We start from the raw sequence: 18,114 nt of genomic DNA, 5'->3' as shown, positions 1-18,114 counted from the left end.
GTCAAAAGCTTAAGAACTATTGGTGTGGCGTACAGGAGACCAGCCACACGCTGCACCAGCGCCGCCAGGGTGTGGCATATTCTGGTGCAACTAGTGTTGTAGGGGTAATGAGAAATGACGAGGCGCTTCACGGGTCGCTTTTTCACAACGCTACATCTGTTTTCAGGCTACAACACCTATTATTCAAAGATAACCTCACGAGCGCAAACAATAGGGACACCGATGCGATGGGGTTGTTTCCACAATTCCAGTTGCCGTAAAGTTGTTTTCAGCAGCCGCGTGTTTAAGAGGAGAGCTTTGGGCACCGGCACGTTTTTATTTACAAATTAAGCACTGATCAACCTATAAGGGCATGGGGGCAACCCAAATTTGTCAGCTATCCATACAGCAAAAGCAGTAAGGCAAGTTGAACTACGTTGAATTGGCTACTACAATAACCGCTCAATTAAAGTTAAGAGCATGTGATCTAGTTCGGTGTTGTACTTATACACCCGTTTTTGACTGCATGTTGCTGCTTCATTAGCATGAAACATACAAATACCGCTTATTTCATGCTAAGCCCGACTGCCGCTTGTTATAACTGATGCCGACCCCCGTAACTCAACAGACAGCCGTCTGAAATGTTTTGCTAGCGGTGATCCAATTTTTTAAGAGCTACATCTCTAACACTGCGGTTTTAAAAGTGGCTACTTTCAAACTGCGCAGCTCACAAGATATGGAGAGCAACATGCACTGCTTCAAATGGGCAGGTACTGTCCGGTACTGAGTACCTGCACTTCTTTCATTTGAAGGGGAGAATACCTGCACTTCTCTGCACTATTGCAATCCACTGTAATGGATGCGTACCAACACTTCTCAGGAGCAAGCAGGTACTCTTAATAGAGAGTACCTGCACGCAGTGCTTTAAATGGAAACATAGAAGTGCAGGTACTCTGTACCAGAGTACCTGCTTGTTTCTGAGAAGTGCCGGTACTCTCTAATTAAAAGTATTACGTTTTTCTTGAGATGTGCCGGTACTCTCCCTCTCAAAATAAAAAAGTGCCGGTACTCAGTACCGGAGAGTACCGGCCCATTTAAAGCACTGCCTGCACGTCTATATTTCCATTTAATGCGCTGGCAACAGGACTCTCTGAAGCAGAAGGGCGTCATTAATTTTGCTGCACGCGGCACCATTTACACATCTGCCGAGTAGTAATGCACCGTAACTCGCAACCATCTAAGCCCTGTCCTCTAAATGTCGGGTCTTGGGGCGGGGACTCGCTAATGTACATGGGCAGCCAATGGCAACCCTGAGTGGTAGCAAAAAAAACGTTCCACCTCAGCAGCCAATGTTGACATTCGTCTTCGAAACATGGCCAAGGCCTTGACAATTCCGAACATTATGAATAAAGGGGGGCGCCGCCATAGCACTACCACTAAAGGTGTGAGTGCACCCAGGAGGAGGAAACCCTCGACATTCTATGCTTTTGTTGTAATCTTTTGAATTTGGTTCTGCCACGAGGGTTATGGACCCGACAAAGGCCGCAAAAGCGATCACCATCTGCCGCTGGCTGGCAGGAATAGGGGGGTAGCCGGAGGGGGCAGGCGTGGCTCCCAGCACCAGGCATACAAACTAGCGGGTTCTGGTCGACCTACATTGTTTTCCTGCTTAGTGTGCCGCAGTTGTTGGCCTCTTGCAGCCCCCCCCACCCACTCTACACGTGTTGCTCTTTTTCCCACCCATCCAAACTTGATGTCGTATTTGGGGGTGGTCTGCTGATGGGTACAGTTTCTGCCTTGTCACTGTTCTGCATTTGAGCTTTTCGTATATAAATGGCTATGTCATATTTTATGGGGTAGGCTCACTGCTGGCCGCAAACAGGTAGACAGGCTGGCTTCAGGCATCAAACGTCAGGAACATTCTGTACTGATTAGGCTTTAATGTTTACTCCAAGCAGGGACAGTGGTAGTGCAATGTCCAGGGTAAAGGTGGGAGTGGGCGCAGCAGTGACTTTCTCCAGCCGTTCGCGGGTTCTCGATAGCAATGCCCTGGGAATCTGGGGGGGCTGGTGTTTGCAGCAGAGGGCCATGCAACCACCCAGTTGCACAGTCCCATCTCCTAAAGGCTCGCAGGGGGAATCCCTCCTTTGGGTGGGCACTTACATGGTTGGTTAGAGGCTCACCCTGCTTGTTGGCCCTTGCTCTCTTGGTATGAGGGGGCAGGTGAGTTCGCCCCGTCAGCAGATACATCTGAGATGAAATTAACCGATGCTGTGAGGGTTAGCTAGTGGGCCAGGCACGATTCCCAAGGAACTGCTGATCAGGTGATTCGATTTCTGTAAAAAATTGTCAACACCGAGTATGCCAAACATGTTTTAGATAAGTTATGAACATGTAAATTAATTAGTTTAATGAGTGTAGTGTATACTTGTTTTCCATGTTAAATAAATATGACATAATAAATGGTTATTCTCAAACGCTATATTTGGAGGGCCTCGGGCATTTTTTTTTCTTGAACAGTTTAAAAGGATGAAGGTGTTTGGTTGTTGGGCGAATTCAGCCTTGTTGAGTTCGCTCTCCCCTCAGCCCCCACCCTACCCAAGCTGAGAATTTACATATGTCACTTGGTTCTCTGGAAAGATGCAGTGTGCTTGCCTGAAGAATAGCGGCAAGGTTCCTCAGCGCCAAAGCCACCCAAATGGAACTGCCTACACCTGGTGCTCTGCAAATCGAGATAGTCGTCCAAATAATACGCCTAGGTACCACTGCGAAAGGACCAATAACCCTCCGAAGTACCTGGTAAGCTATGTAGGAGTTATTGTCCCACTCTGTAAATATTTATGGCCTTCAGAACAACACTGTTGGGTTGTATATAAGCATGGCAGTCTTCTTGCATCTCTCCTGGAAGGAAATCTCCTGCGAAGGCACTGGGAGCCAGAGGGAGAACTCCCTAGATGAGCCAGTGCAGGAGAATTTCACCAGAGGCTGACATAAGACAAGCCATTTTGGAGAAAAAGGTGAATTAATTCACTTTGAGAGTTACAATGCAAAGAAGAGGGAGCCAAGCTCTGCCAATACCATAAACAGAAACTCAGATCTATTAGTGGCAACTCGTTGAAGGTCGGACTTCAGACGTATTCCTAACTGGTATTGGAGGCCAGGAATAGTTCAGCTCTGAGCCCAAAGTGGGCCCAATGCTCTACAAGTAAGGCTATGAGACAGAGTAAAACAGTTATCACAAGATCGCATGGAAACGTCCTAGAACAGGGGTATCCAGTGTGGGTCCTGGAATGCTGGCTTCATGCCTGATTTTGAGGACACTACATTAGGAAAATGAACATTCAATAACTCTTTAAAGAATTCAGTTACATAGTCGGGGATTATCCTCAAAATGTGTCATGAATCCAGCTGTTCTGGAACTGGGATGGACTCCCTTCCTCGAGAGATGAAGACTGAAGCCAAAATTGAGTATGAAGGATTTTCAGAAGATAAGGTTGGCTTTGGGATGGCCAAAGAACACTCCTTTTAGGAAGAAGATCTGACTAGTTGCCAAGACATACAGATTCATCTCCAAGTACTCGTGGATTAGTCTAGAAGATGCAATACTTTGATAAGAGAGAGGAGTTAATTTGGAATCTTGTAAACAGAGGGAAGGGGTGGCTTATGGCTCACTTGAGAAAATGGTCAGGTGGCCAAGGGGCTCGTTCACAGGCCACGGAGATAGGTGTGGGCCAGATCAGACCAGTCAAGGGCAGTGGTCAACAGTGTCAGCTTTTTGAATTTCACAGTCTCCCTCAGCAACTATTCGTTGCCACTTGCTCCGCAGGGTCGTTTGGGGGATCATTCAGGGCAGTGGGAGAGGTCAAATATGGGGCAAAGCTACAGATCGTCACATTACTGTCTTGCTACCCCTGGAATCGCTGATGTGCCCCTTACCCTTTCAGCACTGGAATAGAACAAGCATTGGCAAAGCCAATAGGTCTTGCCAATTAGTGACCTATTGCCTTGGCAATGGGGTGGAGGTGGTAAACGGGAGGGCGTGGGAGTGGTGAATGGGAATGTAGGAAGCTGGTGGCCCATAAACAGAGGGTAAGAAATGAGCAGAAAACAGTCAGAAAAGCAGAAACAGAGGGCAAAAAACAAGCAGAAAGTGGTCAGAGAGTCACGAACAGAGGGCAAGAAAACAAACAGAGCGACATAAACAGATGGCAAGAAACAGGCAGAGTGGCACAAACAGAGGGCAAGAAACAAGCAGAAAATGTGCAGAGAGGCACAAACAGAGGGCAAGAAACAGGCAGAGAGGCACAAAGAACAAAAAACGAGCAGAAAACGGGCAGAGAGGCACAAACGGAAAGCAAAAATGGGCAGAAAGGCAGAAACGGAGGGGAATAAATAGGCACAGAGGCACAAACAAAGGGCAAGAAACAAGCAGAAAGGCAGAAACAGAGGGCAAGAAACAAGCAGAAAAAGGACACAGGCACAAACAGAGGACAAGAAATGAGCAGGAAGGAACAAACAGAGGGCAAGAAACAAGCAGAAAGGCAGAAACAGAGGGCAAGAAACAAGCAGAAAGGCACAGACAGAGAGCAGTAGATTAGCAGAAAAAAACAAACAGAGGGCTGGAACACAGCAGAAAGTGGGCAGAGAGGGACACAGAGGTCAAGAAACGAGCAGAAAGGCAGAAAAAGAGAGCAAAAAATTAGCATAAAACGGGCATAGAGGCACAAACAAATGGCAAGAAATAGACAGAGAGGCACAGAGCGCTAGAAACAGGTATTAAATGGTCAGAGAGGCACAGAGGACAAGAAATGAGCAGAGGCACAAACCGATGGCAATAAATGGGCAGAGAGGCACAAACAGGGGGCAAGAAACGAGCAGAAGGGCAGAAACAGAGGGCAAGAAACAAGCAGAAAGGCAGAAGCAGAGGAAAAGAAATGAGCAGAAAGGCACAAACAGAAGGCAAGAAAAGAGAAGAAAACAGGCAGCTAGGCACAGAGGGCAGACTCATTGGCGCAGCTCATAAAATACAAACTGCAATGTTAAACATCCAAACCTGCACAGAAAAGAAAGCAGCCATGTGAAAAAAAACGAGCGACAGGAACGATAGTGCAGAACTTTCCTTTAGCAAACGCTGTCGCTTTAACATGTTTCCAATCTCACAGACTCTTTGGTGCAGTTCATAAAAAACAAACAGCAATGTTAAACATCCAAGGCTAAATGGAAAAGAAAGCAGCTGTATGAAACAAACCAAGCAACAGGAACTATATCGCTTCTAATGTGTGACGGGGCCAGTCACTCACTGAAACCCAAATAAACGAACAACAGGAACAATAGCATTCCTAATGGGTGGCCGAACCGGTCTCCCATTGAAGCCAAAATAAAAAAAGTAGTCCCAAAACAATGGCTAAAAAATGGCCGCTGCGTAAGTAAACAGGAGCTGGCCGGTGCTCTCAGGTAGTGCTAGGCAGCCGAAAAGGCAGGATGCATGCATTACCTTGATGAATGGAATACTGCAAAATGGAGCAACGATGGTGCTATAAAATGGGAAGGCAAGGGGGGAATGCTGAAGCCCACCATGTAGATACAGCATGTCTCTGTTGGAGACAGCGCATATGCGCAGTCGAGAGACAGAACTTAAAAATAGCCTTGGAATTCCACTGAAGTTGGCTATGTGCCAATGTTCCAACACCGTATGTAAGCATACTTTTTTTTCACTTTGGTCCTTTTTTTGGGGAAGCTCTTGATTTTTACATTTCATTAAGTTTTTAAAATTTGCCAACTTACAGTTGTCTTCGTCTTTGCAAAGTTTTTCTGTACACTGCGAGAAAACATTGACTCCAGTCAAACTTAGCCAAGATAGAAATTGCATGCAGGTATTGTTCTCAGGAGCAGCTCACATGCTAAAAAGGGGCAGGCCGACGTGCACGTGGATGAGGGTGTATGAGAGGGGAATTAATTAAAAAAAAGAAACTAACCTGTGGCGCCGCCGTCACTACCACACTGCTCCTCTTCTGGCAACAGGTTGCAGGCACAGGCTCCTAGACTGCCCTGCGGGCAATCCTGATGGTGCTCAGAGCAGCATTAGGATTGACTGGGAGCACCCAGCCAGGGCGCTCCCAGGCCGATTCAGAGCCTGTGCCTGCTCTCTCCAGCCTGGCAACACAGTACCAGGCTGGAGAGAGCCTACTGCGCACATACATGCGCAGTGAGGGGGGCGCTGTCCACTCCTACTCAGTGCTCGTCACAGCCTGTGGCCCTGCCCCTTTTACCAAAAAACGACAATAAACATAGTGTATTATAATTTTTTGGTAAAAGGTTTGCAGCTGCTGCTGCTGGCCGGGGCGGGGGGGGCGGGTGTTGGTGTGATGCTCCTCCATCCTAGTGGATTATCCACGCCTCATTGTTCTACAAGTTCACATTTTTGTCTTTCGGGACATAAATCGTTCCAAAATGTACATTTTTAAAGAAAAATGTGGGAAAGTGTAACTTCTCAGAACATTGTGGCATTTGTGATTGGTTCATAGAAATTTTAGAAGTGCTTTTGTTGCAGATGCAGTTCAGCATCGGCAAAAAAACGTTTTTCTTTTAGCATTGGCAAAACCAACAGGTCTGCAGTGGCAAATCAAAAAGGCAAAACCTACTGACCTTGCACACTCCTGTTTAAGTCGTTCTGTGCTTACTATTTGTTACTGTTATCAAACTCACTTTTCCTGAAGCTAATGAACTTGGAAAATGGGGAGGCTGATTATTTGTCAGCAGTCTCAAACCAGTGATTAGAAGGTTACACGTAAATTTCTGGACAGATGTATTAACTCACTGAGCTACCGGGCAGGATCATATTAAGGCATCTTTGTGACATATAAGTAGATGCAAGCATGTAGCGATGGTATGGCCGGGACTCTTCGCAGCCCTCAGCGTGACAGACATGTCTGGGAACAATGCAGAGTTAATCGACGGAAATCCCCGACACTCATAACAAGACAATGTCTCATTGAAAAGTATAAATAGCTCAGTTAGACCGTCTAACCCGACCATACTGACAAAGGAGTGCATGGTGTTAGAGCCCCCTCCCCCTTAGCCCAAACATGAGATACTCTGCCCCTTCACATTCGAGCCTTGACATCCATCTATGAATCTTCACTCTTCTAAGTTTTTGACTCGGCTAGCACGACCTTTAGCCTCATGGAAATGTACCTAATTTAGAACAGCCCGTCAAAGTGACTTTTTAACATTATTTTTAGATGCACTGGAGTCTGCGTCCTGGAAAAATTGTACAGTGATGTTAGGGAGAGAAGGCACTTGTAATGAGATTTTGTGAGATGGAAGTTAAGCAGCAGATAACAAAGAAGGAAACTAGTAAAGGCAAGAATGTAATACAGCACTTCTTTGCTAGTTAGAAGTGCATTCAATGCCATGAAGATAGGGAGGGCACAAATGTCTTACATCTCAGGGCTTTATCACTCAACCACGTAACCGCATCCTAAAATGGACAGAGTAGACCTACTTTAAAAAGATTGGCTCCTTGCCATTTATTCACCATAACAAGACCATGGTCTACTATAAAGAGGTTAAGTCCAGCAATCCATGGCAGTCAGCCATTTATTCCATAACCCTAGAGACAGTCAAGGTCCAAGAAGACACTTTTACACCCCGGAAAGTATCCCACTTTGCTGTGGCACTGGTCAAATTTCAGGGCACAATTTCCCTACACTTAAGTGGTGTCCATTAGAGAGAGAGATGACGTATCTCTGGAGGTTGACAAAACTGGAAAACACAAGGAGCCTACCACCCTGTCCTGGTCCCCTAGTGATATATCCCCTAACCTTAGCCATGCGCAAACCACAAAGGCACAAGATATGACTTCATAATCCACCAAAGGAGGTTTCCAACAAGCGAAGGGCACAAAGACCCCACCACACTACTGTGAAGGCACAAAACATACTTTTACAACCAATTTTCTCAGAGGAGATATCCCCCATCCCTGTACATCAAAAGTGCTGAAAGCACAAAAACCTCACCGTCACTGATTTATCCCCAAACACATCCATGTGCAGACCACAAAGATGCAAAGCCCATGTGCTATCACACTGCCTTTTATTTCATCACTTGAGCTTGCCAACCTACTAAGATGCATACCTTACATTGCAGTGGTCTTTTACCCAGCCACATACCGGATCACTAGGCTATCATAACAAAGGAAGCACCACTCAGCGGTCTGTCATTTATTCTCGATCCTAAAAGATAAAGCATTTCTGAAGCTGCATTGTTTTTGCATTACAGAGCCTGTGAGTTAACCACACACTCCCTAATTCTAGGCAATACCTGACCGCAAAGAACAACCCTGCTTTGCGGTTGTTCTCAACAATAATGTAATCTCCAATCTCTAGAGATTGAGTTACATTTTAAGACAGGAACAGCATAAACTACAGAGTTTGGTGACACAGTGATATAACTCCGATCCCTACACCTACATCTCAACTAAATCACTTTAATTCAACAGACTACGAACACACTAAGGCCCTAAACTAAAGTACTTTGTCATGTCATCAAAAACCCTCTTTAGTAACCCTAGATAAACTAAGAAGTGACACAGACTCTATCCTGTCACACGGCCAAGTACCCCATCACTTGATCTCGACAGTCTTCCAAGATATAAAACCATTGCAGCGAGTGCTTTTTATCTACTGGTGCTAGCATGGGGTGGGCCCCAGAACTTATTTTTTGGGCACCAGGGCTTATTTTTCATCATCAAATTCTGATCCAGAGAACGCCACAACAGAAAGAAAGGAGGAGGAACAGAAAGATGGCAAATCACTGCTTGCATTCCAAGAAACTCTGTTAGAGGCATGCTGAACAGTTTTCAGATTTGAATCGAATTTTGTACAAAAATGAAGAGTATTTTCTGTGGAGAGCATAAGATGTATTTGAAAAATAAGAACATTTTTTAGTACAACTGGCAAAGGAGCGAAGAATCTCCAATTTGAGGCTTTGAAATGCTTCTAATTTAGAGTATGTCCAACAAAGGATCCATCATGTGTATGCAAGCAAGAGACAGATACATGAATGAAATGTCTGCGAGTCTTGTCTACCAATTAAATGTACGAGTTTGGCTGATCTGGGCATTGTATATTCCAGAATTGTTAGCCATTTTTTAAAGTAGTTATAAAAATTGCTTCATCCTGCCAAATGCCCCTATTTTTAGTTTACGGATTTTAATTTATTGAGGGTGATTTAATCAAATAACCTAGCCAATTGAATCTGTTGTTATCTGGGTAGGTTGAAATGTTGGTTTGTATTTATTTTTAGATGTGATCAAGTCACTTGTTTACATACTGCAGAAAGTATTTCCCCTACCCTCACTAAACTCCAAAATGCATTACTACTTCAAGCAGGTGTATGTGGTATCATTTTTTCAGGGAATGTCTTTATATGGAATCAGCTGTTTACAGAAAAAAATAGTAATGATAATTCCTGTAAACCTAAGCATTGGTCACCATACGGACAATCCATTGGCATAGGGTTAGGACTGAACCGCATAATCTAGAGAAACAACAAAGGCCTTAAAAGCTTTGGTGCTATCATAAATATGCCAATAGATTTTGAGCAGAAAAATGTGGTAGTGAGCTGTTGATTATGCCAGAAAATCCCTAGCTTTTTACTTTTTTGGTCTTGCCTGAGACAACGCATGAGGGTGTCTCTTGTTAGATATTTTGTTTACTAACAAGGGACACTTAGAGCCCACCCATTGCTTACCATTGGTTGGCTTCATCATCACTCACTCTCATTTCCTTGCTTTTTTTCTAGTCAGCGTATGCTGGCTTCACTTCCTCTTTATGTGTTTGCTCTTCCCTCAAGCATGGCCCAGGGACTGTTTCCTTGTCCAATGCAGTGCCAATCTACTGCTTGCTCTTTTTCGAAGGTCCTTAGCTCCTTTACACTAGCAACACTGCAGAAGAGTGTATGGGCTTGCAAGTCACCTCCCCTCTTCTCGCAGTCCCGATTTGGGTCAATGCTTGCCCCAGCTTCCTCCCCGCTCCTGTGTTGTTGTTTCCCCTGTTCCCCCTCTCTTCTTTTAAAATACACTGCACAGCAGCTGTGCTGATGATCAACATGGCTAAAACCCATTGACAAAGCCAATAGCTCTCGCATAGGCAAGAGTTATTGGCTTTGCCAATGCTTGCTTGTGAAACGGTCCATCCATGTCAACAGTGCAGTCAGAGGGACCTTGGGGACCTGCATGTTATTTTAATTTTCACAACCAAAACAGAGGATCTAAAATGGAGTAAAATAAAATTAAACATTTTAAAATCATCTGCTGGTAAAGAAAAAATAAACAAGAAATTAAACCAAAGGACAGATGTCTGTTTTAGCCTGGATGATTATTTGTAATTAATGCATACTACGATGTTTTACACTTTTCCTTGGCTGTTCACTTGGAAAATCAGAATTAATCTAATTTAAACTTCCAGTTTTGCAAGCACATCCCTATACTCACAGGAAATGTCCCATCATTGGTCCATTAAGAAAACAAATGTAACAGTATTATGTAAATGAGCCACAATAGTGAGGTCATTAACAAGAGGCAGCGGAAAGGAGATAGATACGTGAATTGTTAACTCTTTGGAGACCACAAGAACAGTTCTTTGTTCTTGACTGGTATTGCCCTTTAGTGCGCCTCGAACATGCCAACGTTTTTTTCGCATATGTTTAAATGCTAGTATTGCATGGCTGAGCCTATGAATTAGTCCTCACAGAGTTCCCACGAGTCACTTCTGGCATTTTTCATAAGGTGTCTTGCTCGTTTGCATTTAAAACAGTGCATATAACCAACTATTCTTCAAAACTTTCCTTCGTTGGTGAGACATCTAGGGAGTACATCAAAACATCTGATAGCCATCTCAGAGCAACCACACTTCAATAAAATCACCTCAACTGAATCAAAGAACTGATTAAAGGCAAGCCCGTCTGTGCCTGTCCGCGCCTGGACCGCGCCGGAACCTCTGGCTCCCGACCCCCCACCGCCGCTACACCCATCTTCGTTACGTCACCACCCTCCGCGCCCTCAACACCGGCCGCTCACCCACCTGCCATCAAGCCACCACACAGCTCATCTGCGGACCCTTCTCCTGCCGGAACTGCACCTCCACCAGCCCCCACGCCAACGACCCACCCACCAAGGCAGGACGCAACCATCTCAGATGCATCCTACTCAACACCCGCTCTGTCCACAAACACGCCGTTGACTCGACTCAGCTTCCCCAGATGTCGCCTTCCTGACCAAGACCTGGATGAACCCCTCCTCAGCACCCGACATTGCCATAGCCATCCCAGAGGGCTACAAGATCACTCGTAGGGACTGCTCCAACAAACCAGGAGGAGGCATTGCCATCATCCACAAAAACACCCTCAGGATCACGACCAGCACCGCCAAACACCTGCACTTCCAGATCCACACTGACCCAAACACCACCCTCAGAGGGCCCCTCGTCTACAGACCCCCCAGCCCCTGACAACAGTTTAGCGACCCCCATCATCAGCGTCATCAGCAAGCATGCTCTTGCACCCAAAGACTACATACTCCTTGGGGACTTGAACTTCCACCTCGAGAACACCAACAATAACAACTCTACCACCCTGCTCGTCAACCTCTCCTACCTCAGCTTCAAACAATCTTCAGAACACCCACACACTCGCCCCATTTTCTCTGCCAGGATGCACGTCTACTTCAGCCACACCACCGAACTCCACTGGACCGACCACAGCTGCATCCACTTCTCCTTCGAGAAACCCACAACACACCATCACCCACAACGGATTCCCCACTGCAGACGGAACAAGGTCACCGAAGACCAACTGATCACTACCCTCTCCCAGAAACCACCCATCAACACCACTGACACAGCAGCCCCCAACCTCAGGCAATGGATTGACAACTGTGACAACTGTGCCAACACTCTTGCCTCTGCCAACAGACGCATCGACAGAAAGGCCTTCTGGTCCACCGCCAACCTCCAAGGATCTAAGCAAACATGCCAAAGACTCAAAAAGAAGTGGCGCCAAGATCAAACACTGGACAACCACACAGCCTTCAAGATCGCCATTCGTAGGCACCACCAACTCATCCGAACCGCCAAGAGAACCGCTTTCAAAGAACACATCGACAACAACGCACACAGCCACAAGGAGCTCTTCAACATCGTGAAGGAGCTCTCCAACCCCGGCTCTAATGTCAATGACATTCCGCCATCACAAGACCTCTGCGACTCCCTAGCCACCTTCTTCCACCGCAAGATCGCAGACATCCATGACAGCTTCACTACTCACCCAAAGGACCTCAAGAACTTTTAGCCCATCTCCCTGCTCCCCTTCTCGGCAAAAGTCATGGAGAAAATTGTCAACAAACAACTGACCCATTTCCTCGAGGAGAACAACACCCTGGACCCATCCCAATCCGGATTCCGCAGCAACCAAAGCACCGAAACTGCCCTCATCGTCGCCACCGACGACATCAGAACCATACTGGATAACAGTGAAACAGCGGCCCTCATCCTCCTAAACCTCCCAGCCGCATTCAACACTGTTTGCCACCACACCCTATTCACACGCCTCAGCGCCACAGGAATCCACGACAGAGCCCCAAAATGGATCACCTCCTTTCTCACCTGCAGAACTCATAGAGTCCACCTCCCTCCATTACGCTCTGAAGCCACCAAAACCATCTGCAGCGTACCCCAGGTTTTGTCCCTCAGTACGTCCCTCTTCAGCATTTACATGGCTCCGCTCGCTTACATCCCCAGGCCTCAAAACCTCAACATCATCTCATACGCCGATGACACCCAGCTGATCTTCTCCCTCACCAAGGACACCACCAAGACCAACTTCCACAAAGGAACGACGGCCATCACCAAATGGATTAAGAACAACTGCCTGAAAATGAATTCCGACAAGATTGAGGTCCTCATCTTCGGCTCCACCCCCTCTGCATGGTACGACTCCTGGTGGCCTGCCACACTGGGAACTACACGACACCCATCAACTACGCATGCACCCTGGGATTCATCCTGGACTCTTCACTATCTATAACCCAGCAAGTCAACGCCATCTCCTCCTCCTGCTTCAACATCCTCTGCATGCTTCGGAAGATCTACAAATGGATCCTCACTGAAACCAGAAGAACAGTTACCTAAGCCTCGTAAACAGCAAGCTGGACTACGGCAATGCCCTCTACCCAGGAACCACAGCCAAACTCCAGAAAAGACTACAACACATCCAGAATGCCTCCCCACACCTCGTCCTGGACACCTCCCGCCACTGCCATATCACAGCCCACCTGAGAGACCTGCATTGGCTCCCAGTCAACAAGAGAATCACGTTTGAAATCCTCACCCACGCTCACAAGGCACTGCACTACACCGGACCAGAATACCTCAATAGACAGATCTCTTTCTACACCCCGACTCAACAGCTTTGCTCCGCCGACCTTGCCCTCACCACCGTCCCACGCATCTGCAGAACAACCACCGGTGGCAGTTCATTCTCGCACCTCGCCTCCAAGATGTGAAACACTCTTCCCACCCACCTGCATCAGACCCAGGACCTCCTTACCTTCAGGAGGCATCTCAAGACATGGCTGTTCGAGCAGTGGCAGTCCCCCCTCAGGGCCTTGAGACCCTCAAGGGTGAGTGGTGCGCTCTAAAAATTCCCTGATTGATTGATTGATTTATTGAATAACAATCTCAGAAAATTCGGAAACCTGAACAAACAACAAACAGCTGAAAACGCCCTTAAGACAGCAACACAGCTAGAGAACCGCCTTTGTGGAATCAAGCATCCAAAGAAGCATCTTAGAGGAATCTGAAAGTTTTAAAAAGCAATAAAGCCTCAGTCAGTTCCAGATCAGATCAAGATAACTTTATTTGTATAATGAGTGTATCCTTAGTCAGTTAAAAAAAAAATGCATGTGAAGGAAAAGACATCTGAAGAAGCACCTGAGGTCCACAGGGCTCTTGAAGAAGCAAATCAGACAGTTAAGACTAACCTAAAAATGAAAGTGACAAAAGGATCACCTCAGAGTACGATTAACACACACCGAGCCAAATGTGGGAACATCACTGATTTAGAGACGTAGTAGATTAAATATCATATCACACTCCTGGAAATACTTTTTCAGTGATAAAACACCAGAGGAATCACCTCAGAATCACCCCAGACTATGCATACATCCAAAGAAGCACCCGAATAATGCACCTGAATAATCAAGTCAGAATTTATGACACATCCGGACTATATACTTAGATATGGCCACAAACCTATAAATCGGCCATCTCAAAGATGAGTCATATACTACTGCAAGATCCCCTTAGTCCCACTCAGATAAAATAAACCTGAGGTACCAGTTCAGAAAACACCATCACAATCACCTTAAAACACTGAAAGGCTGAACAATAACCGCCGATATCACAACTGATGAGCATTCTTATTGACAGCACATGTAACAAACACTCTTAGAGGCATCCACAAGCATAATGACAAACAAAATACATTCACATCCGTCCGAGGCCTCTAAGCAACACATCAGCATACTTGAGGAGGCATCTCTGAGGAACTTGCAGACCTAACTATGAATCTCGCAGGCTACACATCCAAAGAAATACTTCAGATAACATCACAATCCTGAAGTGCCATCTCAAATGAGATGTTGCATCTGACTCGGAACTGAAGTGGACATCAACGCCAAGAAGGACCTAAAAGAACATCACACACCTGAAGAAACAGTTGAGAGGAGATCACAAATTTGCAAAAGCACATCATAAACCTCTAAATACATATTTTGGAGGGTGTCACATACTTGTACGACCATACTGGGTAAAAGAAGAAAAAAACACACAAGCACAACTCCATAAAGGAGGATATCACACAATTAAAAATCCTATCTGAGGACAAAGAAATTAAAAACATATCCTGAAACTTGACACGCACTGCCAGGGCCCACCCTAAACTAACGCAGTTGCCTAAGGCCAGTTCTCCCAATTATCACGTTGTCTTTTGTTTGGAGAAAACTACTTTAAAATGCAAGTGTATTTCTCAGAAAATGAACAAAAATGCAAGCTCAAGAAATATCTGAACCCAAAACAGTAGAAATCCATATACTGAAGCAAATTACAAGTCAGAAAAGAACTGCTAGAGCAAGAAATAATAAAAGAAGAAAAATAAAGAAAGAAAACAATAATTGTCATCTCTTTTCTCAGGAGGACTTGCGCTTTCTTTTGCAAACTAAGTGGAACCGAGTCTAGTTGCTGCGTGATGCGATTCTGCACTCCCACATCAGAGAGCCCGGTGTTTGTGAACTCTTCGGGCCCCACCAGACCTCTCTCTCCCTAAACCACAAGAGCCAGCTCCGCACAACCTGCAGCTGCAAAAATATGAGGCAAGAGTAAAAAATGCAAGGAAGAGGGAAAATAAAAGGACGGCAGGAGGAGGGGGGGGGTGATGAAATCCCCTAACGGCTCCCAGCTCCACCCCTCCCTCGGCTAGCGTCCGATCAGCAGCGGGAGCCTGTGAAACTTAAAATGAAAAATGACCAGTGGGTCAGGAATTTACCATGACCTGCAAATGACTAACGGCTCTTGGTAGCCTAGAAAACGAGCAGCAGAGCCCGCCTCTGGTTAGAGTATGAAACTAACTTCGCAGCCTCAAAGGGTTCGGATTTAAGAACCTAGAAGTGAATGCTGTTTTTACTGGCCCCAGATGCTGCAACCGATCGCTGGAGCCGGGCTACCAGAACAAGAGCAGCACAGAGTGTCAAATGACCAGATACTAGAAGCTTGAAATGGACGATTGGAGCCTAAAGGCAACTGCAGAGCCTCCTGCACGCATCAGAACCTGAAAGTACCCAAAAGAGCTGGAAAGTAGTTGGGCAGCCTGGGCACAAACAGACTGCTACTGACCACACAGATGGAAACATATTAAAAGTCCTACCACTGGCAACAGAACCTAAAAACTGATCAACGGGGCCAGTCATCGACCTGAAAACCAGGAAGTTGTCACCAGTATCTCTCACTGTCCTCTGAGCCTGACAGCGCCCATCCCACCTCGTCTTGCTTTAAAGTGAAGTGCAGATCTCCCCACTGACCATCAGTGACCAGAAAAACATGCTTCTGGCTCATATGCTGAAAATGACAATTAGAGCCGGTCTTCAGAGCCGGAGTATGTCAGTAAAACACGCCAATTGTCTCAGAACCTGGCAATGACCATCAGAGGCAGGCAGTAACCACGGAGCCTGGCTGCGCCCAGAGTACGAGACTACTCTGACCCTGCCGATCAGAAGTTGTTACTGGCCTCGGAGCCTAACCATGCCCATCAGAGGTTGCCATTAGTCTCTGAGCCTCACCCTGACGATAGGAGGCTGTTGTTAGCCTCAGAGCCTGACAGTGCCCATTACCGATTACCACTAACCCCAGCTCTGACACTGTCTAAGATATCATGTATCCTGACACTGGCATCACCCAGCACCATGCCACTGACCACAGAGCCAGACGCTGCCCGTCACATCTTGATTCTGACCTTAAAGGTCGACAGTGGCAATCGGGGACTATCACCCGCCTCATCATCTTACTGTGCCAATCACACCTTGCACACACATGGAGGTGCCATTTAGAGCCTGCCATTAACAGAGCCTTATAGTCCAGATCAGACCCTGCAGCTGAACCTTGAGCCTAGCAATGCACTCAAAGCCAGCTGCTGGACTCCGAGCTGAACAATGCCAATCGGACCCTGCCATTGACCACAGACCCTGGGATTGCCCTCTCAGATCCTGCCACTGGCATGATACCGTTGAAGTGATCGAGTCCAAATTACTTACCGGGGGAGCATGGGCATGGCTCGAGATCAACCCTCTCTGTCTTGATGATGGTTAACGTGGGTTTAATGTCCACAGCTGCCTTCATAGTGCCTGCCTCTGTCTTTTAGACAGGGGTAGGGTGGCGGAAGTGCCTCTGCACAGTCTGTCCAAGTCTGGAATGATGTGTAAAGCTTGTAGATGGCACGTTAAAGAGCTGCCAGGCGTTTGTTCATGGGCTGTGGTCCCGGTAGAGCCCGTCGGTGGCAGTGTAAGTTCGGTACCCGGAGGGCTGTCCCAGACAGAGGTGCCCTACAGATATTGCGGGTGTGATGCTGGCCCTCCTGGGCGTGATGTAGTTCCCTCCTCTGCCAGGATGCCCGCTGCCCTCTTGGCCTCTCTTGCTGTTTCCTTGGCTCCCTCTCAGGGCGTATCTCCGTTCCTCCGGTCACAGTGTGAGTCTGAGAAGCTCAGCGGCATGGGCTTGGCCAGCCCAGTGACAGCCTCAGGGGCGGGCTGCAGAGAGCCAGCCCCTTCCCAAGGAGTAGGAGGAGATTCAGGGGAGGGGATCGCTCCACGGGTAAACTCAACGAAGGGGATGATTCTGCCTGCCTGAAGCAGGGTTCCTCCTCGCAAAAGGGTGGGGGACGGGTGTCTGTCTAGGAATGATCTCAAGAGAGAGAAGATCTCGCCCGGCCTGCTGCAGGGCTGGGACCTACACTGGATGGGAGGGAGAGTGGGAATTGGACTGAGGAGAATCTCTGCGGAAGGATGCCTGCCTGATGCATGGAATTTCGGGTGGGGAGGGGCTAGCGTACAACTCGCCGTAAAGCGCTTCAACGCCTCGTCAGGAGTAGTAGGCGCTATTTAAATGCAATTACGATATAATATTAAATAGAGGAGAAGGAAGTATATCCACAGAACTACACCAAGAAGGTCCGCCTAAGAGCAGAGGAGCAGGCGCCGAAGAGGAGGACTGCAGGTTGAGGCAATCAGCAGGCAGGATCTGCCTATGGAGGAGCTCAGGTCTATGGTGTAGCCAGAATGCCAGGGACTTAATGCAAACGTGTAGGAGGCTGGACTGGCTTGTAGTGGGGACCAAGGGGTACTTACACCTTGCACCAGGCCCTGGTATCCCTTATTAGTGTAGAGGGGTGTCTAGCAGCTTAGGCTGATAGAAAAGGTAGCTTAGCAGAGCAGCTTAGGCTGAACTAGGAGACGAGTGAAGCTCCTACAGTACCACTAGTGTCATATGCACAATATCATAAGAAAACACAATACACAGATATACTCATATT

General features: G+C 46.9%; 1 protein-coding gene across 1 annotated transcript in view; it reads right to left on the bottom strand.

Annotated features, from left to right (window-relative positions):
- ETS1 (ETS proto-oncogene 1, transcription factor) overlaps positions 1–17,279 on the bottom strand; it is a 165,106-nt gene extending 147,827 nt beyond the window's left edge. The window contains exon 1 of the mRNA XM_069224505.1: positions 16,841–17,279. Within this exon, the coding sequence (XP_069080606.1) occupies positions 16,841–16,925 (85 nt within the window). The 5' untranslated portion in view covers positions 16,926–17,279. The remainder of the gene's footprint in view (positions 1–16,840) is intronic.
- Positions 17,280–18,114: the final 835 nt, after the last annotated feature.

The sequence above is a fragment of the Pleurodeles waltl genome, chromosome 3_1 (genome assembly GCF_031143425.1).
Source record: "Pleurodeles waltl isolate 20211129_DDA chromosome 3_1, aPleWal1.hap1.20221129, whole genome shotgun sequence".
Taxonomy (NCBI): Eukaryota; Metazoa; Chordata; class Amphibia; order Caudata; family Salamandridae; genus Pleurodeles; species Pleurodeles waltl.
The sequence above is the reverse complement of the archived record's forward strand: the minus strand, read 5'-3'. Positions and strand labels throughout refer to the sequence as shown.